This window comes from Enoplosus armatus, chromosome 3 (genome assembly GCF_043641665.1).
Source record: "Enoplosus armatus isolate fEnoArm2 chromosome 3, fEnoArm2.hap1, whole genome shotgun sequence".
In the NCBI taxonomy this organism is placed as follows: Eukaryota; Metazoa; Chordata; class Actinopteri; order Centrarchiformes; family Enoplosidae; genus Enoplosus; species Enoplosus armatus.
Window position 1 is genome coordinate 10,144,744 of NC_092182.1, and position 23,021 is coordinate 10,167,764.

The 23,021-nt window shown below is 42.2% G+C and overlaps 1 protein-coding gene across 1 annotated transcript; it reads left to right on the forward strand.

Moving 5' to 3' along the window:
- The first annotated feature begins 796 nt into the window (after positions 1-796).
- On the forward strand, positions 797-22,931 carry srpk1b (SRSF protein kinase 1b). Its single transcript, XM_070902057.1, has 16 exons — positions 797-836; positions 1,504-1,558; positions 14,326-14,453; positions 14,786-14,894; positions 15,398-15,485; positions 15,743-15,830; positions 17,039-17,145; positions 17,251-17,416; positions 17,968-17,993; positions 18,128-18,356; positions 18,569-18,994; positions 19,624-19,718; positions 19,901-20,008; positions 20,673-20,742; positions 20,956-21,048; positions 21,357-22,931. The coding sequence occupies exons 1-16, from the start codon at positions 824-826 to the stop codon at positions 21,539-21,541; spliced, it is 1,986 nt and encodes a 661-aa protein (XP_070758158.1). The 5' UTR covers positions 797-823; the 3' UTR covers positions 21,542-22,931.
- Positions 22,932-23,021: the final 90 nt, after the last annotated feature.

The following is a 23,021-nucleotide window of genomic DNA, read 5'->3' on the forward strand; positions in this document are numbered from 1 at the left end:
GCCGCTTTACCTTTCGCATTTATTGCCCATTACTTCTTTCAAAAACCTGAGCTCCGACAGTAAACAGACACTGGCTGTGAGCACAGCTGCAGCTGCTCTCCCTGGCTGTGCTGGTTGAAGCTGTGGCTGTGGATCTGGTTATTGAAGTACGGCTGCATTTGTGGTTAAATCCATGATGATCTGGATATGGCTATGGTTGCTGTACTGTAACTAGTCTTTACTGCCATTACCATCAGCCAAGAAAGCTTATTGAAGCCAAATGGAATTTGAACTCTATAAGATATGACAGATGTGTTACCAGTACAGTGTTTGTTAGTGTTTCACCCATTATAAAGTAATGTGTCACAGCCATAATCATAACAACCAAAGCAGCCATGTCTACAGCCGCAATCACAGCGACAGCAGCAGCCAAAGCTCTGTCATCCTATGACTATAGTCATAATTAAAGCTACTGTGAGACAACAGGGTACATACATACTGCACAGATGGTGGTGGAAGGGGGGGTCAGTAGGGTCCAAACAGCAAATCACATACGCCCCTTGATAGGTAAATCCGGCCGTGGCAATCTCTGGACCCCTTTTTAGGAAGTGAACGTCTCAGAGCTTTATAGCGACTATGAGAAAATGGTCTATATTCATGTGGTAAATGTTTTAATTTATTCGCCAAAAGATACCATGTACATCACAAATACCATTAGCTGTTACTGAGTTTCTATACACTCCGCCCCCTACGGCTCAACTCTATTGCGTCGTTCATTTTCGCGCACTTTTCCGACATTTCCAACAGTCTTTGAACGCAGCTTATCTCCTGACTGGGTATCAGCATGGAAAGAAAAGGTAACGTTGTAACTGCTCCTAAATGCTTTCTACACCAAGTTCTTGAAATACACACGCTTTTCCTCAAGACATTTCTCTGTCAACTGGATTCTCATAATGGTTTTAACAGCTGTAACAAGCCACACAACAGTTGATGAAAAGTAAAAGTGGACCATGCGCTCTGCTGTGTGTGTATGTGTGTGTTAACAGTATGCTAGCAGTAGCCATCGGACTAACGTTAGCATCTGATCGTGAAGAAGTATGCGCCAAAACCTAGAGTAAGGTTAGAGTGAAAAATAAGCCTCAGTGTCCCCAAAACTATCTACAAGTATACCATGGCTCTGGATAATTTAATGGATAATAGACCAAATATGTGTGATACTCGCAGTGAAAAGCACCACGTTACTGTTAGCAGCTACCTTAAAATGCCTCTTTATGGGGCAACACAGCGCCAAGGCCGGTTTACTTTTTGAGAGGCTTTTACTCCAGCTAAGTAACCTGCTAGCCACTCACAGCTGCTAATGTAACCAGAGTTTCTTTACACCTGCAGCCCGGGGCACACCATGTACTCTTTCTCTGAAATCATGAAATAGACATAACAGCTTTGAGCAACAATACAGTGTCGTATTGTACTGCGAGGACTGGAGTTTGGTGTTACACTTAACTGCTTTCTCTCTCTACTTTTTAGTACTCGCCATGCAAGCAAGGAAGAAGAGGACAAAGCCCAGGAAACCTGGCAAAAAGTAAGTTGAAAAACACTCCCCGCTTGTTTTTATATCACAGTTCACTCTCTCTGGTCCCGAAACACGAAGCCGGTGGTTTACCCATGACAACTGCTCGGCTGCATTTTCCCACTTGGCCGTAAACTTTGCAACTCTCAAATTAAATAATAGTCATGATGAGTTGTCCTACTTAACATCATGCAACTGTTGGTGCGTGTTGTAGTGTGTGAGCATTTGGTGGATGCAGCATCACACTGTATCTGCAAGTTTGTGACTCGCAACCGTGTTACTTTATAATTTAAGAGAGGATAAAAAAAGAACTACACAAAAGTAGAGAGGACTTTGACATTAAAGTGCTGCAGTAGTTCATTATAGCCATTTAATCCTACTCTAAAGTATGTTATTGCTGTCAAGTTGTTTGAGTGCTTGAGTTGCCATAATAGGAGCCATTTTGCAAATTCCTCACAGTGGTTCTCTAAAGGGAACTTGAGTTGATTTTTTATAACATAAAAGATAAAGGAACATTTATCAGAATCATGTTTTTTTTTTCCCCAAATCTATATGTAGGTACACATGATGTACTCTGAAGTTACGTAAACCGTCAAATAAAATAAGTCCAGAAGTCCAGACACCAGGACAGAAGGGGTATTTCGAGTAAATTATCCAAATGACCTCAAGATGCCACACAACAACAACCAATCCATGTGGCTGAATTTTCTATGGCATTATGAACATGAACCAAATCAAAATATAGCCACTCAATAAATGGCACAAGCTATATTTCAGAGTGAATTGAGTGATGTCTGAAAGGTGTTTAAATGGTATACATCTGCCATAAAGCTACAGCTACTAAAGTAACATGTAGGTAACAAATGTAGTCGCCAATTCATTTGGAAGTTATCATCACCCGTTGCTGATTCCTACAAAATGCCAACGATGGACTTGTTGTGTGCATCAAATCTTGTTAAACAAGGTTGGGGTTGGGCTGCGTTCAAGGACTATCAAGGGAGTGTCAAAAATTGTGTTTTTCCTTCCTCACTTGGAATTTTTATGGTAAAAAAAAGAAAAAAATCCAGCCAAATGAACAAGTTTCTTCAGTAACAGTCAATGTATTGTTTTGGTCTGTAATTCAGTTATCTCAACTCCTAAGTGGCTAATTAGAATAAATACCAATTGCTTGCACATCAAATGCAACGCCCACAGAAGAGAAGTGCGCCGCTTAGTTTTTGGAGCGTTCAATGAACACTGTGACAAAACAATTTGCAACTGTTTCTATGAGCTGGCGGCAAGGGCACCTTTATTTCTCCATCAACTCCTTCATTTCCTGCATACACTACCACCACAGTATCACCGTCCGATCCCTACAATCTCCCACCTACAGCCTCCCCGTCCCTTCTCACTTCTCTCTACGTCTCATGACACTCGATTCAACCATCACCTGTTTGTGCTTCACCTATTTTTGCCATTTCCCAGTTACATAAAAATACTTTCATGCTTTTATCCCTCTCATCTCTGTTCTCATCTCCCCCCTCTCTACCACCACGCCCGTCCACCTACCTCTTTTTTTTCTACAACACTTTATTTTTGCTTTAGTTGCTCAACAATCTTGACTGGTGTCTCTCGCCAAAGTGATCACATAATGAATCTCTTCATCCTGGTTGTTCGTTCACTCTGTCATTCACTCATAGTGGAAGAGTGTACAAAATAATATTAAGAAAATGTAAAATATTGTATTTATGTTCATGAGTCATACATATATTTTCTTATTTTTTTAAGCAAGCGATAACTATTACTATATTATACAATGGCCTCAGAGAATATCTGGGTTGGCCAAAGATTGTGCATTTTTATTTATTTATTTTAACTGCATGGCTTTGACACGGCAGCCTCATCACATCTTAAATTAATACTCAAAGCACGAAGGCTAATATTTGCAGCTGTTACGAAGCTACAGTTTGTCCTACTTGTTGTGGTAAAGTAATTTAAAATTAAAGTAGTTTATTACAGGATTGACGCAGCACCCATGGGTGTACAGACAACTATCGCTGGATTACTTTGATACTGATGAAATCTTAAAAGTGAACAGGCCTGGAGTTTAAGGAGCATCTTTTTTCTATGATATCTAAGCAGATTTATGGACGTTTATTCATGATGGATATTGGAGATAATGATGTAAGTCACACTGAGTCTAAACTTTGAATTAATTAATTATGTCAAATAATCGTGTTCAAATTTGCTGAGTTTTTTTGATATAATCAGGCGCTAAGAGTCTTAAAGTGCCTTAATTGCCTCCATAAGCTGGAGCCGTGCTGATAAACGGGCCAAATTACAATTGTTTGCCCGTTGTTTTTAGGACACCAGCATGTACCTGTCTCTTTCACCTTGCGTAGTATCTTTGTCTCACATCTCTCCCTCCGTGCCCCCTGCACCTTGCAATTTGAAAACCCCTGACTTAGAGCACAAACTCAGAGTCTTGACACAGCATATTAACCCAAAATATTAATGAACAAGAATAAGGCCCCTAGAGGATTATCCTTCTACTCAACAAACTGTCCTGTGCGACAGTCATTGACATTTACTGCAACACTACAACATATTCTATGTCTATCAACAGTGAAAGTGATGCTGTGCAACAGTTTTCAGTTGAAAATGCATAATTTCTGTCAATACCATCAAGCAAGTAGCGAGCATCCAAGCATAAATCAACTCCTCTCTCTCTCTCTCTCTCTCTCTCTTGCCCTTGCACCCATCATGCTCCTTCCCCTCCCACTTTTTCGTGTCAGTCGCTCTGTTGTGGCTGCTGTGCTGAGAGGACGCAGCAGCTGCTGTTCAGTCGAAGAGCCAGGGGAGAGCAGAGCAGACCTGGTCCCAGGTCACAGCACTCGCCTTTTCCAAGTTCGGTTCAGTATAGACTGGCGTAACGTAGCTTTAGCCTAGTGTCCTCTGGGTCATGTGGCTCCTGGACTGGATCTTCTCCATCAATACAGCTGTGGTGAAGCTAGCCAGCGGCCTCACATGCAAGTGAGTCGTGCAATAAGTCTTGTGTCTGTATTTGTGTATGAGAGAGAGAGAGAGAGAGAGATATGTGAAAGTCAGACTTTGCTCATGTCTGTGCTGCTTGTTGAATCTGTGATGATGAGTTTTCAGCGTAGTAGTGTTTGTGTGGGTGTGTGTGTGTGTGTGTGTGTGTGTGTGCCAGATGCCAGTGTACACAGAGTTGGGCTGACTTATTGATGGGCTGATCCATTTTTCATTAAGGAGCAGATGCTGACCGTTGTTGCTCTACCAGGTACCTGCTACCTGCTTATGTGTTTTGCTTTAGTGTGTGTGCAAGCGAGAACAGGACTGATGTTGTCCCTGGTGGATTTGTGCTGCCAGCTTTTGAAAGAGCTTATGGCCCAGCCCTTTTTTTCCCGCTGCTGTACAATATCGTATTTTGTTGGCATCACTTCAGACATGAAACCACTTGTTTCTCTAACTTTCCATGCCTCAGATGTAATTTTAAGACTGCAATTTTAGGAATGTGCGCTCAGGAGACTGAACAGGAATAGCCAGCATTGCAGAGTATTTACCAGCTCAGTTGCTCTCCGTTGTATTTTGCTTTTATCTCACCCTCTTCTCTCCCAGCCATAGCTGCAGTTCATTACATAACCCATCAAATCTTTTATCATCTGCAGCCCTGTGTCCCTCTGCTTCTCTCTCTCTCTTGTTTTCTGTCCTCACCCTGCAGGTTACTACCCTTCTTCCCCATCCCATCAGTGGCAGAAATATACAATTATGTCCGTTTGTGTGTGTTCATTGTGAAGGGGAGGCGGGTAGCTTCAGGCCATGGGGATGTTGGGTTTTCAGCTTTCTGTGAAGGGAGATTTGTTTTTGTGAACTAAGGAAACCTGCAGTGGTTTAACTGGTGCTGTAGCACACAAAGCTGTAGTGTCCTCCCTCTCTCTGTCTCTTTCTCTAATATGTCATGCAGTCTCTCTGCTTCATTAAACTTTGCTTCTAACATGAAACACTGTCTCTGTTTAGATAGTATTGACCTACATGGCACTGCATATTGAAAAGACCATGGATTTGTATATGTTAGAAGGAGATTAAAGGAAGTAAAAAAGCATTTTCTCTTGCATGACACACTCATACATACTAGCAGGTGTTGGAGTGCTAATGTGAAGGTTCTGCAGCACACTCATTTACACTTTGTGTGCATTGCACCCTCAGTACAGTTACCCAGTGCTGCTGTTTTATTCTGCTGCCCAGGCACTTGGCATTGGTTTTATCTGGAAGGAGGAGGAGGAGGAGGAGGAGGAGATGTAAATGTTTGGCCACACTCCATCCCCAAGAGCTCTTCCTCTGTGCCCTTGTTTGTTTTGCTCTAGAGATCTGATTGGGCTAGATGGGTGGAAACAATACAGCCAGGAGAAACCAGGAGACACTGACACACTCTGTCATGTCAGATGTGGGCGCTGGGGTGATTGAGATGTCAGGTGGTTGTGCCTCCGTGTTAGATTTCAGATTCCTCATCGGCACAATCGCTGTCCTATTGGGAAATGTGGCCCAGACCGCAGTTAAACAGACCCTTTAATTAGGCTCTTTGTGTGTTAAACTGTTTCAGAAAATGGCTTTAAGAGGTGTAAAAGAGATTGTTGTTGGACTGTGAGGCTGCAGTTGATATCAAGTACAACATGGAATTGTACTACATTGTACTACTACACTATCCAGTGTTCATCTTTGAGAGAGAGACAGATTCAGATGAGGAGTTAGTTTGTGTTCCTGTGAAAAAAGCAAATATTTTATTTAGGCTTTTACATAATAAAAATAAATCAAAACTGCTACAATCCACCAACAGAGGGGAAAAATGCCTTCCAACTGCTACCAAATAGACATTTCTTTTTCAGTAAACATTTGACTTGTCATAGCAGGAAAAGCACAGGCGTAACTCTTCACATTCATGACGGCTTCCTTCGGTTCTTAGTGCAGTTCATTAAGTGTCCCAGCAAGTTATTCCAGTGAGACCACATGCACAGGGTCCTGAAACCTTTCCACTTAAAACGAATGCAGTTGTTTATGATGTTATTCATTACACTTGTGCTTCTCTTGCTATGCAGTTTCAAAATGTCAGTTGTGGAAAAGGTCTATTGTCTGATATGTTAACATATCTTACATGTTGAATTTTGTTAGCTAGCAAACAAGCCACTGATATGTTCAAGAATCATCTGGATTTGTTCAGAGTTTGAGGTGCTGCGTGTAGCCACTGAGCCCAGCAGGTCGGTCTGTGGAGTTGTTAGACACACTAAATAAAATGTACGACCAACCCGTTTACTCGTTACCCGTCACGCTGACTTTGAATGTTATTTTATTTTGGACCAGAATGACTAAATACTGTAGTTCCCATGGTGCACCTGAGCATGTCTGCACCTGCACACCAGGCCATTTGGGCACAAGCTGAACTTGTTCAGGACACTCCCTATTGGGTGTCTTCAAGTGTTTTGCAGGCAGTGCTTGCAAATTAAGTTTTTGGATGTTGGATGTATGTATCACCACCAGCCGCCAGCCTGCATGCCAAAAACATCAGACATACTAGTAATATTAATTTAATGACCTATTACTGACAAAAGAATGAATGACTAACGTACTCAGATCAGTACTTGATCCCCCATAATGAAGTACTTGGTGTTCGACATTGGCTCTGAATGAGGAGGTGTTTATTTAACTCTTTCCCAGCTCAGACACTTGTACTCAGAGACTTGTACTTCATTTGCTTTCTTTACAACTTTTGGAATAAAAGGACAGTTATTATATATATTGGTGCCTGTACTTTTTCTCTTACTATAATAACTACACTGGCCTCCATTGGTGAAAGCAAGGGAAGTAAAAATAATAAAGCAGTGGAGGGCGGGAGTGGATGAACCCAGTTAAAGGGTAACCGCCCATAAGGGATGCTCTAAGAAGTAAAGCGAACACGCCTGCAACAAGGCAGGGATCATTTCATTGGCCAAAACTACACCTGGCATTCTATTGGTTGGGGGATTTTGACAGGGTTGTTGCACAAAAAATCAGAGAGCCGAGCAGACGTTTCATGAGGAGAAGGGTTGAAGCTGGAGCGCAGGAAATCTTTGCGAGCGAGGGCTATTTGAGTGCGAGGATAGGGTTTTGAGGGATTACATTACAAAATCTAAAGGAGAAATCAATAAGATATGCTCTCAAATTGAAAGACCACACTCTTGAATAAAGATAAGGAATAAAGCCCCATACACCTAGCACTTCAACAGAAAGAGCAAACCCTGCAGAGGCTGGGGCATAATGCGTATACAACTGGCAGTTTGAGTAGCATTTATGTTTCAGTGCAAAAAAAAAAAAAAGATGAGTGAAACATTGTTGGAATGGCAGATGATGGACAGGCAGAGGGGAGAGGAATGGTGTTGTTTTGGTCAGACGAGGAGGAGGAGGGGGAATCTGATGTCATCCCTCACCTGCAATGCAGTGCTGGGCTGCATCACCCAATCATCTCCCAGCTGTCAGTGAAAGGGGGAGGGGCCAGAGGCTGACGACAGCCAAGGAGAGTTCTCGGTCAGACAGAGAGAGCGAGAGTGTGTATGTGTGTGTGTGTTTGAGAGAGAGAGAGAAAAAGTGAGCGAGAGAGTCAGCGAGTGTGCAGTGGTGCCTTGTGCTCCAGGAGTCAGCCTGCAGCAGAGCCTCTACATTACTCCTCTTCTTTCTCTTCTTCCTCTTCTTCCTCTCTTCTCTGCGCTCGTCTTCTCACCGCTTTGCTCCTTTCCTTCCTCTTCCCCCTTCTTTCTTCTCACTCTGTTTGCCTTCCTCTTCCTCTATAATCTCTGCTTTTCAGTTATCAGCACTGATCTCTCTCTCCTCCTCCGCCACTCTACTTTTCTCTCTCCATCCCTCTCCCTTTCCCTCTTTTTGGTCCTCTAATCGCACTCTTTTCTCCTGGCTGATGGAGTGAGAGGGTTTTCTAACACCTGCGCTCTCTCCTGTCCTCCTCCCCTCCATCTCGTCCCATGGGCATCCGTGCATCCTGCAGGTAAGAGTGAGAGTGTGGGCAGACGAGATGACCACAGACAGTTATAGGTTGTCTTGAGGCAGGTCCAGGTGTTTGGAGCGTTGCAGAAGTCATTGAAGTATCCTGCTTTTTGGTCATTCGTCTGGCGATCAGAGGACATTGAAATGTCCAACTGTCGATGTACCGCAGTGATCTTGAAAGGCATGATCGTCTGCTGTGTATTGGCATTAAATGTGTGAATGCTGTTGTTGGGTTCAAAATGTCATTTTAATGTCATGCATGTTTGCTAAATATTTCTGTATTTGTCCCTTTTTCTCTCATATAGATATTGTCCCTCAAACCATTCTGTCCCTCCATCTCTTTGCTTTGCTCTCTACTTACTGAAAATAGTGTTTGTTTTGGCAGCTATATTTAGATCTAGTCCTTGTCCTGGGATCGAAGGTCCATGTGTCTGGTTTTTAGTCTGATCCTTTTGTATTTTTAATGAATTTTAGCTGACAAAAGGCTATTTTTAGTCGGCAAAAACAGTTGATTTTTTTTTGGTTGTTGTCAGTACATTAGTCAAATAATAACTTTGAACATTTTGGTCTTATTTTATTCAAGATCAAGTATTTTAACCACTTCATATACATCTACCATCCTCTCATATTAATGTATACAGAAGCTACTCTGTTCCATCAACGCTGCAGGTGCTACAGAGAGGAGGTCAGGTGCAAAGCAGCATTACATGACAAGGATGCATGGATGATGATTTAATACACATCAGTGGTCTCGTCTTTTTCTTCTGTAATTTGAAGAAATTGTATTTTTTTTTTTACTTGAACCACTTTTGTCACTTTTATTTTCATTAGTGATAACATGAAGAGATTCAGTCAGTTTTTTGTTTGTTTATATTCATTTCATCTGGTCATCATCTCATCTTTGCCGTGGTAGGAAAAGGTCCTTGACAAATAGTTTCACAACTTTTATTAACAGAATTACCACAATACTGAAGCCCAGCTTAAGCCCACTTTTTCTTAAAGTTCATTGCAGTTATCGTGACTCTAAAGCTTGTGTACTTGTGTTGGAGACACAGCCAGAAGGAGAGGGAATGGAGAATTGTCTTTCACTTTTAAAGCACTACACATGATGGATGACAGGAGATTGGCGTAGGTAGTGTCAATGAATGTTTTGTTATGTTTTGCTCTTTATTGTTTGTTTGTGTGTGTGTGTGTGTGTGAAGCATAAAGGGACTACAAATGTACATTTTGTTATACAACTTTGTGTTGTAAAATGACCATTAAACGAACCCTTGTTTCGATACACTGTGTGTGCATGCGAGTAAATGAACAAATGTAGTGTTGTTTCGCCTTTGCCACACAGTGTGTGGGCCAAAGTGTTGAAACTGCTGAAGCTATTATCACAGTCGAGCCCAGAGAACGACTGGAGGCAGCACATTCGTAAGTCATTCAAGTAATTGTAATACTGCAGTTAATGAGAACACGAAATATTATTGTCAAACCTAAAAACATAGAAGCAGTTTTGGTGTCTAATCTAATTTGTTTTTGTTGTGAACATTGTGAGCAAATGAAAAATTGTGGGCATGCCCACTCCAGTGACACCTGAAGTATAGAGAGAAAACTCTCACAGCAGATGGGTGAATATGTAGAAGCATAATTGCAGAATAAATAATAATGGAAATCTTTTTGTCCCAGTTTTTTCTCCTAAGAGGATGCCTCTTGGACACATGAGACAGACAGATATATCAGCAGGCCAGTATTATTGGCTGATATTTCCATTATAGCAGATATATCTGAAACAGCTTACACTGTATGTTAGCAGATAGGCTAACAGAAGTCGCAGCGCATATATGTTTCTTTGGCTGCATGTTTATATTTTTTTGCTCTCTAATGTTGATACATTACACTGTGTCAAAATAGTAAAGAACCTAAACCATTAATTAATCTCTACACCTCTGACAATCGTTATTTGCGTTTTCCCCCTCAGGAACTATAACAAACAGTTCAGTTCTGCTTTGTAAGTATGTTTTTGCTCAGATGCATCCAAAGTTCTTCTGCTCAGAGATAAGCCAATGAACTGATTAGCAAGGCATGCTAATCCTAATGACTTTAATGTTGTTTGCAAGCAGATCACAACAAAGTACCCTGAACCGAAGCAGATCAAATTCCAATTTTAGAAGCCATGATGGTAAACGCAGTTAACAGGAAACAGTTTTCTTCAGAGGCTGTGTGGCAAAAGTCAGCTGCTCAGACTCGCTCAAAGCTTAAGAGATAATATGTGACTTGCTTTAATTAGCTCCAAATCCTCCTCAGCACCATCCAGTGTTTACTGATTGACACTGTAACTTCAGTCTAAATGTGTAGCACGCAGGACTGATGAGATGGTTTTGTATATTAGACTGCAGTGTGTTTATTTGAGGCTTGAAATAGTGTGATCTGTGTTGCTTGTGAGGGAAACGTCTATCTGCACTGCATGCAGAGAACAGGAGTTCTTGTTGGAAGCTGTTGGGTGTTCTTACCGCCACAGCACACCGTGATCCAGGGCTGAACAATTAATCGAAATATTTTTTAAATATATGGCCAAGTGCAATAAGAAGGTCAAATGTCTCACAACATACCATTAGAAAGGAAGCATTGTGGTGCTACTGAGATGCCCCGGCCTACAAATCATACTCTATTCAAAAAAATGAAACGAATGCTCTGTGTTGGTGCTGGAATGTTTGCTCAGTGGAATTCTTAAAATTGGACCGGATGGCCCACAGGGGATGCTGGCGAGTTTCTTTAGCTGTTACTGATTGGTTGAAGGGTGTCGACGTTATTCATTGGTGATATGTTATATGTTTGTTACTATGTGGTTTGGATTCAGTGAGAGATACAGTAGCTGTCTCCTCTTTCAGCACCATGGACAGCACCAAGAGTATATCCAGAAACTAGTCATTTACTAAAACAAGGAAGAGATGATGATGTGTCGGACAATAATTTGAGTTAGTGTGTGGAAGTCCTTCATGGCATGTTTTAATAAGTGACTCCGGTAGAGTATGTAGTGTTCCCAGGTCATCGTTTTTGCAGCTGGACCTGCTGGGTTTCTAACTTGAATCGTGTGTGTGTGTGTGTGTGTGTGTGTGTGTGTGTGTGTGTGTGTGTGTGTGTGTGTGTGTGTGTGTGTGTGTGTGTGTGTGTGTGTGTGTGTGTGTGTGTGTGTGTGTGTGTGTGTGTGTGTGTGTGTGTGTGTGTGTGTGTGTGTGTGTGTGTGTGAGTGAAACATGGTCTCTGTTACTCGATCCTTTAAGAACAACTGGAGGATTTGTTTTAATCATTTATTCCACCATGTTCAGATTCACACAACATGCTCATTTAAGCATCGAGGAATCACCATCAGTTATTCAACAATACAATTAATGTTTAATGATATTAGGTCTTGGTCGAAGGAGTCTAATACTGTTTGGTTTTGTGGTGATGCTCCAGCTTCTGTAGGTGGGTTTGAAGAAAAATGAATCGCACATCTCTTCCCTTTTCTCCACTTCCTGTCCAGCCATTGGTCCTCATTGCGTAGCTGATTGAACACAGATTCCTGAGCTTTAAAATGTTCTTCTTCTGACTTCTGTTATTGACACTATCTTATTCATCCATGCTGTTTTAATTGAATTCAAATTCCACTCCAGAAATGTGCTATAATGTGTCTCTTTTGAAGTGTGTGAAAATGTCCGGCTGTGCTGCAGCTCTCCTGACCAGGACACTTACCTGGTCTGATCCACATTTGTACTGCTATGTTTTGGTGCCCTTCACAGTTGACCGGTGTCTCTGTACCAGGCTTTCTGAGTTTGCATTTGCATACACCTGCAGTGCATGATGTCAGTGTGTTCACAAATACAGCCAGAGAGAAAATGTAGCCACATGTGGACAGGTGGACACACCTTCTCATTCAATGGTTTTTCTTTATTTGTATTATTTCCTACATTGTAGATTAATATCGAAGACATCAGAACTATGAAGGAACACATATGGAATTATATAGTAAACAAAAGTGTTAAACCAGAATATGTTTTATATTTTAGATTCTTCAAAGTAGCCACCTTTTGCTTTGATGACAGCTTTGCACACTCTTGGCATTCTCTCAATCAGCTTCATGAGGTAGTCTCCTGGTATGGTTTTCCAACTGGTATGGTCTTGAAGGGGTTCCCAGAGGTGCTGAGCACTTGTTGGCTGCTTTTCCTTCACTCTGCGGTCCAACTCATCCCAAACCATCTCAATTGGGTTTAGGTCGGGTGATTGTGGAGGCCAGGTCATCTGACGCAGCACTCCATCACTCTCCTTCTTGGTCAAATGGCCCTTACATAGTCTGGAGGTGTCATTGTCATTGTCCTGTTGAAAAACAAATGATGGTCCCACTAAGCTCAAACCAGATGGGATGGCATGTCGCTGCAGAATGCTGTGGTAGCCATGCTGGTTAAGTGTGCCTTGAATTTTGAATAAATCACCAACAGTGTCACCAGCAAAGCACCCCCACACCATGACACCTCCTCCTCCATGCTTCACAGTGGGAACCAAACATGTACAAAACCATCCGCTCACCATTTCTACATCTCACAAAGACATGATGGGTGGAACCAAAAATCTCAAATTTGGACTCATCAGACCAAAGTACAGATTTCCACTGGTCTAATGTCCATTCCTTGTGTTTCTTGACCCAAACAATTCTCTTCCTCTTGTTGTTCTTCCTCAGTAGTGGCTTCTTTGCAGCAATTCGACCACGAAGGCCTGATTCACGCAGTCTCCTCTGAACGGTCGATGTTGAGATGTGTCTGCTACTTGAACTCTGTGAAGCATTTACGTGGGCTCTAATCTGAGGTGCTGTGAATTTGCGGTTTCTGAGGCTACTAATTCTAATGAACTTATCCTCTGCAGCAGAGGTAACTCTTGGTCTTCCTTTCCTGGGATGGTCCTCACGAGAGCCAGTTTCATCATAGCGTTTGATGTTTCTCGTTTCTCTTTACTTAGTTGAGTGGTTCTTGCCATAATATGGATTAGAACAGTAGTTGAATAGGGCAATTCACTGTATAGAACTGTGTGCCAACCCTACCTCTGCACAACACAGCTGATGGGCTCAAACACATTAAGAAGGCAAAAAATTCCACAAATTAACTCTTGACAAGGCACACCTGTTAATTGAAAACCTGCCTCATGAAGCTGATTGATAGAATGCCAAGAGTGTGCAAAGCAGTCATCAAAGCAAAAGGTGGCTGCTTTGAAGAATCTAAAGTATAAAACATATTCTGGTTTGTTTAACACTTTTTTGTTTTCTACATAATTCCATGTGTTCCTTCATAGTTCTGATGTCTTCGATATTAATCTACATTGTAAAAAATACTAAAAATAAAGAAAAACCATTGAATGAGAAGGTGTGTCCAATATATTTCATAACCATAATCACCTACTTATTACTGACCCGTCACTGAATAATAGGGATGCTCCTTGATAGGACAACACAACAATGGAGAAAAAAAATCAGATACTAATTGATCATCAGTATTAATGTCCTGATCTCTGGTATGAATGTCAGAGCATAGTCACTCCCCATATCCTGTTCACCCCACTCTTTTCACTGTACTGTCGTAAGAAAAAGTATATCATTTCTCGCTGCTTTCCTCTCTGTCCCTTTGTGCTTACGGGACTGTTCTGTCATGACAGATGGATTAAACAGGCTGCTGATCTTTGCTTGTAATTTTGGTGAAATATCTCTCTCACCATCCCTGTCTCTCTCTGTTTCTCTTCAGACCAGAGCCTCATGGTCGTGGAGGCGGCTCTCAGCCGGGCCAGGCAGACTCTCCCCTCCCAGAGCAGGACGAGGAGATCCTGGGCTCTGATGACGATGAGCAAGAGGACCCCAATGACTACTGCAGGGGTAGGACGTCTCTCAGTCTTTCTCTCCCTTCAGATATCAGACGTGAGAATGTATCAGCCAATAAGACATAGTATGAGTATGCTGACTAAGTAGTTACTTTTTAATAGTATTGTCATATATTTTAGTGATAATTCACATACGAAATTGAATAATACACGATTTAACATCTAATATGGAGTAGACCCACATGTTTTTGCAAGGCATCTGTGGCCATATTTGTGTGTGTGTGTGACAATGGTTTTCTCTCAAACACACACTTTCATCCACAAACACTCAACATACAATTATTAAACAACATTGTTTGAGTGTATCTGCTAACTTTCTTTGGTCAGGTGGATATCACCATGTAAAGATTGGAGATCTATTCAACGGGAGATACCATGTGATCCGTAAGCTGGGCTGGGGGCACTTCTCCACTGTGTGGCTGGCCTGGGACATCCAGTAAGTTGACTCCTAAACGAAACTATGTGACATTTAGACCATGATTGTACAGATTTGCTGAGGTCATGAGTGGATTCCACCGAGCCACAGCTGCTGCTACGTCGCAGTGAAGTGTGCTTTCTTAATACTGTAATACTTCCAAAAAAGAAGCATCAATAGTGTCTGGATCTCTATCAGTAGCCGAGGAGTGCTGTGTGCATGCATAAGGATGTAATGGTCCATAGTGGGGGGCCAGGAATGTCAGCCACGTTGCTCCCTCTGTATTTGTAATATTTGTAGATTATATGCGTAAGAATATAGCACATACTGAGTATAGTTTCTAGGAAAGGCCTGTTATTTAAATAATGTCTTTGGACTTTATTAGACGTTTTATGGATGTATCCACTGAGAGGTTTGATGTTACTGTAATTGATATTAATTGATACATATTTAAAGCCAAGTTCATGTGGTTGTGACGAGTTAAATGACTAAATGATTTTGTGTGTGTGTGTGTTTTTTTTCAGGGAGAAGCGCTTCGTGGCCATGAAGGTTGTAAAAAGTGCTGAACATTACACAGAGACCGCTCTGGATGAGATCAAGCTGCTCAAATCTGTAAGGCGCACAGTCATCACAACATACATATTTTCACACTGGCTCATACTCCAGTTATTCCAGTGCCCACAACTTTCCCAACACTGTGTGTGTGTGTGTGTGTGTGTGTGTGTGTGTGTGTGTGTGTGTGTGTGTGTGTGTGTGTGTGTGTGTGTGTGTGTGTGTGTGTGTGTGTGTGTGTGTGTGTGTGTGTGTGTGTGTGTGTGTGTGTGTGTGTGTGTGTGTGTGTGTGTGTGTGTGTGTGTGTGTGTTTCCAGGTGAGAAACACAGATCCCAGTGACCCCAACAGAGAGAAAGTGGTGCAGCTTCTAGATGACTTCAAAATTTCTGGCATGAACGGGACTCGTATCCTCTGTTGAGAAAGAAACTTCATGTTAACAAGTAACAGTTCATGTGTTCCTAAAATACAGATATCCACTATTCCATTTCTTTTATATTCACTACATTTTCCCCCACATCTAATCAGACTGGCTGAGTGAATGATGGACACGGCAATACAAACAATATTATTGTCCACCCTGTAATCAAGTTGCAGGTTTTGCAAAGCAATATCTTTATAAACTGAACAAAGAACTACACTTTACAGTCTCTTGAAAAATGTACAAAACTGAGTGTTTTGTGACTGTGCCAGCCAATAGTTAACATTGTGGAAGGTTTTCCGGTGCTGTCATTCTGTGAAGGAGGGAAACAGTGCGGCAGCAGCAACTTGCCGTCCCTCCATTTTCTCTTCCCTACTGTTGCTGTCTCGATGTGACGGCTTGGACACACTGATTACACTCATTGCAGGCCAAATAGCTATTTCAGTGTTGAGCATCCAAGAGTAAGACTCCATCACCTCGGGCTAGACACTCATTTAGCTCATCCTTGTCATTGTGCTTGTCCTTGTCTGCATTACTTTTATTGATCATCATATCTCAGCCAAAATTCTACCAGAATTATGGAGTTTGAAAGCAAACGACAGTGACGGTGTACAATTTGGGTGCCAGTCATTTGGCAGTCTGAAGTCTCCAGCAATTTTATTACACCCCCAGATTCACACTCTGCACTGCTCTTCTTCGTTGGTTCACAGATGTTCACGTGACTAGCTGCGTGCTTTGGCACATCTTAAAGTGTCACGGTCCCCAATGCACCGACATTCGCTCCATCACATCACTGCCTCTCCCACGCCACCCACTCTACAGCTGTGTGTTCAGGCAACGTGCCCAGACATCCTCTGGAAAAGTAAACTTTTGTTAACTTGTGTGTGTATATTGAAAGATTGTTCACACTCATGGAAAACTTGAAACTTGAAATGTCATTGAAGTCCAAGCATGAACCTGGAAAAGGTATGAGCAAAGACAGTCAGTCAGTGTCAAGCTCCCACCAGCTGAGCCATATTTCTCAAACTTTTCAAATCAGCTGTCCCACAGAAAATGGAAATCATTTGATCAAGTGTAGTTATGTGTTTATATTATACATTTTATAGGCTTGCGTCCAGTGTAGATTGAGAAAACTCCATTTAAAGTCATTTGAGAAGTTGTGTTCTGTCCGTCCTTGACTTTGTATGTCTTCAGATGTGTGCATGGTATTTGAGGTGCTGGGATATCACCTACTGAAGTGGATCATTAAGTCGAATTATCAAGGCCTGCCCCTAGCCAGTGTTAAAAGCATCATACGACAGGTATTGTAAAGCAACACAGAAACAATTCATCTTTAAAATATCACATATTATTATTATGTAACGTATCATAACACCTACCCTCCATAACATTTTTGTGCGCTGCAGGTTCTGCAGGGTTTAGACTACCTCCACACCAAGTGTAAGATCATCCACACGGACATCAAACCAGAGAACATTCTGCTGACCGTCAACGAGCCCTATATCAAGAAAATGGCTGCCGAAGCTACGCAGTGGCAGAAGACCGGTGCTGCGCCTCCCTCGGGTTCTGCAGGTCACAACCTTTCTTTTCGTCCGCACGCCACTAAGCAACTTTTGCGGTTTGATCGGCATGTTGCTGACAACAAAGAGGTTTGCAGGTCCAGTGCCTCTCAGCGTTTGACTGACATGTCGCTTATTTGGTGGTTCACAACATAAGAGTGAGCCATTATCCTCCATGTTTGCCATTAATACAACTAATAGATTTTCCAGCTCTGTGGTATAATCCTCCCCTGCGTGTGTGTGTGTGTGTGTGTGTGTGATGTAAGCGTTCAGAAACTTGAGGGTTTTGACTTAAAAGCATGTGGAGGTTTCTAATAAAGAAGGAGCGCTTAGCTGTGTGTCGGTATGAGTCACCACTGGATTGGTTATGGAAATTACCAGCTTGCTCAGAGGAGTGTGTGACTCCCGCTGAGCTGGGTGCCGCTGCAGAGACAGTCTATTAGTACAGCTCTTGGTGTGAATCAACTCAGCCACCCGAGCAGAATACTAATTATAGAGAGGCGAAGGATGTGCCACATATGTCGTTCACTAATGTAATCCTCTGATCTTTCCTGTTTCCTACAGTGAGTACAGCCCCAGCACCCAAACCAGTAAGTTATGTTTTTGTTATTTTACCAGATCTAATGATATCAGGACTTATTTGGAGTACAATCACACATTTACAGCAAGGTAAGAATACAAACAATACATTTTTTTCTCTCTCCCCTTTTTCTTCTTTCCCAAGATGGCCAAAATGTCAAAGAACAAAAAGAAGAAGATGAAGAAGAAGCAAAGGAAGCAGGCGGAGCTGCTGGAGAAGAGGATCCAGGAGATGGAGGGAGGAGCAACACCTGAAGGAGGAGAAGAGGAGGATGAGGAGACGATGACAGTAACGGAGACCACCGAAGATACTTCCTCAGCCACACTCTCTGTGTCTGCCACGCTGCAAGACATTGCTTGCCATATAATCACAGGTGAATGAAGGAGAAAGGGATAATTGTTTTAGTTAAAATCTTTTTATTTTTTATTTATTGGTTAAAAAGTTAGAATAGATAGCATCTGCTGGCATGTGACATCTGAAATAAGCACAAATCAATAATAAAGTCAAGTTTGGGTAGCATCAAGATTATCATTCATTAGGAAATAAATTAAACAGTTGAATAATCCACACTCTGCTTCAACACAGAGTCGACTCCTGACGAACAGCCCCAGCAGCAGCCAGAGAGGAAAGAACAGAGAGAGAGTGCAGCCGAGCAGGAGAACGGGATGGAGGTGAACTGCAACGGCCACGCCTCCACACCGGAGAGCAAGACCAGTCCAGAGGTACAGGGGACCAAGCAGTTGACAGAGGAGCAGGAGGACCAACAGAACGCAAACCAACCAGACAGTAACACAGAGACCCAGGACTCATTAAGTAACACAGGAGAGCATCAGACCTGTAACGGTTCAGCCGGGGACCCCGACCTGCAGCAGCTTCCTGCCTCTCTCAGGCCAGACTCTGTCACTGTGGAGCTGAAGGAGGGAGACAAGGAGGGGAAAAAGGGGGAGGAGATGGACACTCAAGGGGAGACCAAAGGAGGGGATGAAGAAGAAGAAGAGGACAGCCAGAATGGTTAGTAACCCCCCCCCCCTTTTTTTTTCACCTTCTGTATGATGATGCAGCACTTCACACACTGAGGCCATTTGAAGCTGCATGAGATTATCAATAGCATGTTAGAGCAAAGGCGATCCAGTATGAACCAGAATTTGCTAATATGTTAACATGCACATTAACGCAACATGCATTACAATGAGAAAAAAAACCTTCAGTATAGCTTTAACTGGAGGGGCACAGTAAGCGTGGGCTGTACAGTTTTCAGTGAGAGCTGCAGGTGAGCAGGTCGCAGCAGAAAGAAGGTGCTAGTAAGGCTAATGCATATGGATTATCACTAACAACCTACGCTAACCATTTACCTAGAGGAGACCCTGTAATGTAACATATAATAAACCTTCCACTGGAAACTGGAAACTTTCATACCTGCTACAGTAGCAGCCTCCACTCGGAGTGTGAATTTATCCAACCGAGGAGTTGGGTTGTTAAGGGTTGTCATGTTTAATGTGATCCTGTGAGTTTTCTTCCCAACTACGAGCATCCTGCCAGCTTAAATTTTCTTGGTCGTCTCCCATGTGTCTAAATCTTCATTTGTTTCCCTGATTTTCTACCTCATCCTCCTCTGTCCCCTTCTCTCTTCTCTTTAACAGGAGCATCAGGCAGTATGTTAGTAAACCCCCTGGAGCCTGTTAATGCTGACAAGCTGCAGGTTAAGATTGCTGACCTGGGCAACGCCTGCTGGGTGGTAAGTGCAAATATATATATACGTGAGCTGTTTTTGGTACCTTTTTTGAAAGGTTTGTCTACTGTGCTTTAAATCTGGCCTTTAAATCTTGCCTAATTCTCAAAAAGCAGCGCTTTGTAAACACCAGCTCGATTTTTACTTTGTGCCTCCAGCATTCAGGATTTTTCTCTTTCTTGTCGCAGCACAAACATTTCACTGATGACATCCAGACGCGGCAGTATCGTTCACTTGAGGTGCTGACAGGAGCCGGCTACAGTACACCTGCAGACATCTGGAGCACAGCCTGCATGGTAAAATAGACACAAACACTCAGAGCACCTGCAGAAATACATTATATGGAAGTGATGTCATTAACACTGACTGGAAAGACAAACTGTGAAGTTATTTAAACTCTTCACCGTAATCAAGCACAGTTTTAATGTGTTAATTTGTCATCAAAACAAATGTTTTGAATTCAAATCCTACCTATTGACCCATTGGTGATTTTTACAGGGCATGATCCCCCACCAGTCGGCAGAAATGCGTATCGTGTCAATATGCATGTGCCTTTAGGACATGAGATACAATCTGTGAACCTGATCATCAAAACATTGGTCTACATTAACACTAGTACTTACAAGCTCTACAGAGAACACATATCAGGAGCTGTAAACCTTCCCTTAATAGACTACTCTGCCTACTCTGATACACCCCCACAGACACAGCTGTTGTTGACATGATAAAGGAAAACAAAAAACAAAACTTGGGGTTCCAGGTCTTGACCTCATTGATCATACTACTGGACTTGTATTTGATTAAACTTATGCATCTACCAGTTATTGAGTTATTGTGTGTGTGTGTGTGTGTGTGTGTGTGTGTGTGTGTGTGTGTGTGTGTGTGTGTGTGTGTGTGTGTGTGTGTGTGTGTGTGTGTGTGTGTGTGTGTGTGTGTGTGTTCCTTTTTCCTTTTCCTCAGGCCTTTGAGCTTGCCACTGGAGATTATCTGTTTGAGCCCCACTCTGGAGAAGACTACTCCAGAGACGAAGGTTAGTGTCTGCTTCCTCTTAGACATCTGTCCCCCAAAACATCCGACATCAGTTAGGCTTCAGTGTCTTGCTCAAGGACACTTCGACATGACAGTGCGACAGTGCTAACTACTGCGTCATCATGCCACCCTGTTCTTCAGCAACCTCTGAAATGGTTCTGTTTACTTTGGTGCTTCATCAGCTGTGTTTGTGTGTTTCTCTGCCTCCCTGTAGATCACTTAGCGCTGATCATCGAGCTGCTAGGCAAAGTTCCTCGGAAGCTGATCCTGGCAGGCAAATACTCCAAGGAGTTTTTCACCAAGAAAGGTAAACACACCCCGGCCCCCGCCACCAGCTGTCTGCTGTTGCTAAATCCAGTTCATCCTTGAAATATACTCAGGTATTTGGTGCAAAAGAAACTATTTCAGACTGTGCACCTGATGGCTCAAGGGAACAGCCATCTGCTCAGTTTGAGGACAGAACTTGCTAATTAAATTTAGCGCCGTTATTTCCAGTTCTTAGAGCTGGTGCAGTGGATTTATTCCAACCAAAAACACTCATTATTTATATAAAACCATATTTTTTTATATAATATGTAATGTGTTAACATTCAGAAATGTCATATTTTCTCCCAGGCGACCTGCGTCACATCACCAAGCTGAAGCCGTGGGGTTTATTTGACGTGTTGGTAGAAAAGTACGAGTGGTCCAAAGAGGAGGCGCACACCTTCAGCAGCTTCCTGCTACCCATGCTGGACCTGGTGCCTGAAAGGAGGGCCACCGCAGCCCAGTGCCTCTCCCATCCATGGCTCGCATCCTAGAGGCCCAACCCTGCGCACACCTCATATTGTGAAAAGATAAATAAGGTTTGAAGATCCTGGGCTCGAAAATACACAGCAAACAAACACATTCATGTCTTCTAGACCACGTGACTGCATTGTGCCTGCATCCTCCTGTCATGGCGCTCAGAGGCTACCTACACACACTTTCATGAATTCAATAAAGAGAGAGACTGCTGTTGAGTCTTTGTCCTGTTTTGGATTACACTGGTGATGGAAGGAACTCGAGGTCTTCTCCCAATATTTATAGCTGTTTTGTTTTTGTTTTTTTATTGGCTGCATAGGACTTATCGACCTAGACTCCAGCTCTTTCTCTGCCGCACATTATTCTGTATTTTTAGCTCTAGGTAATGGACTAAAAGGAAGTTGCACTTTGTCTACAAATGCAGAAGAAGGCAGGATGTAAACAGAAACGAAAGATCCCCATCAAAACCACATGCTGTTATCATTTAGGTCACTAATAAGCCAAATCTGTCTGTTTGCCGGTCATTGTGTTAGCCGTGCCAGCTTTTATACCTTTGGCTGTCAAATGTGTGCAAAGTGCTCAGAATTAACAGCTGCGTAATGCTAACAGGCATGAAGAGAGTCTAGTAAACGTTCTTAGCGCTGTTAAGTTAGCTTTATCCTAAAAACAAACTTTTGTACATTTTTGTATACAGGCAGAACTACATGATCAGAAAGCATAACTTTCATACATTTCAAAATTGTGCACCAGGTCTGGAGAGAGACTCATCAGAAATCAAACTCTATTTTTCAGGAAACTGTGTAATCTCAGATTTTTCAAGTGTTGTTGTTAGTATCAGCATTATCTTATGTTGTCTTAAAAAAGCACTTGGCACAATAAAATGTGAAAAACATTCAGATTCCTTCTCTACTTCATGCATTAGGCAGCAGAAGACAATACTGTTTCATACCTGTATTTCTCCTGTTAAGAAAAAGGCTTCATATATAATTTCCTCACATTAACAGTCAAATCAAACTATATTTGGATCCACATCCAGAGTACAGTGCACCAACGCGTCAGCCTTCAGTCTCTCCCTCTCTGCACCAAAAGCTTTGCACAGTTTCTAGAAGAGGCTGTCAGCAGTGTAGATTGAAGACACAAGCTGAAAGGTGTTTTTTTGGTGTTTTTTTTTACACTTTTTGGAAATGCCTTGAAGAATGTTCAGGTGATTTCTGGTTGTAGGAAAATTAAAGCTTTGTTTTTTAAGTGTTTCCACTGCAAATGGAGGTGTTGGATATGAAAAATAATAGATTGTATTAAAAACACATGCTATAATAATGCTTTGAATCCCCTCAAAACAATTTTTGCTTGTTTTTCTACAAAGTCTCCTCTCCTGTCCATGTCTCCCCTCTTAATTTGATTGTTAAGAATAAGAATAAACATTTTTCAAAATCTAACTAGCTTGTATGAGCCTCATGATTCTCTGCCACACAAACACACACGGATTTAAATCCCCAA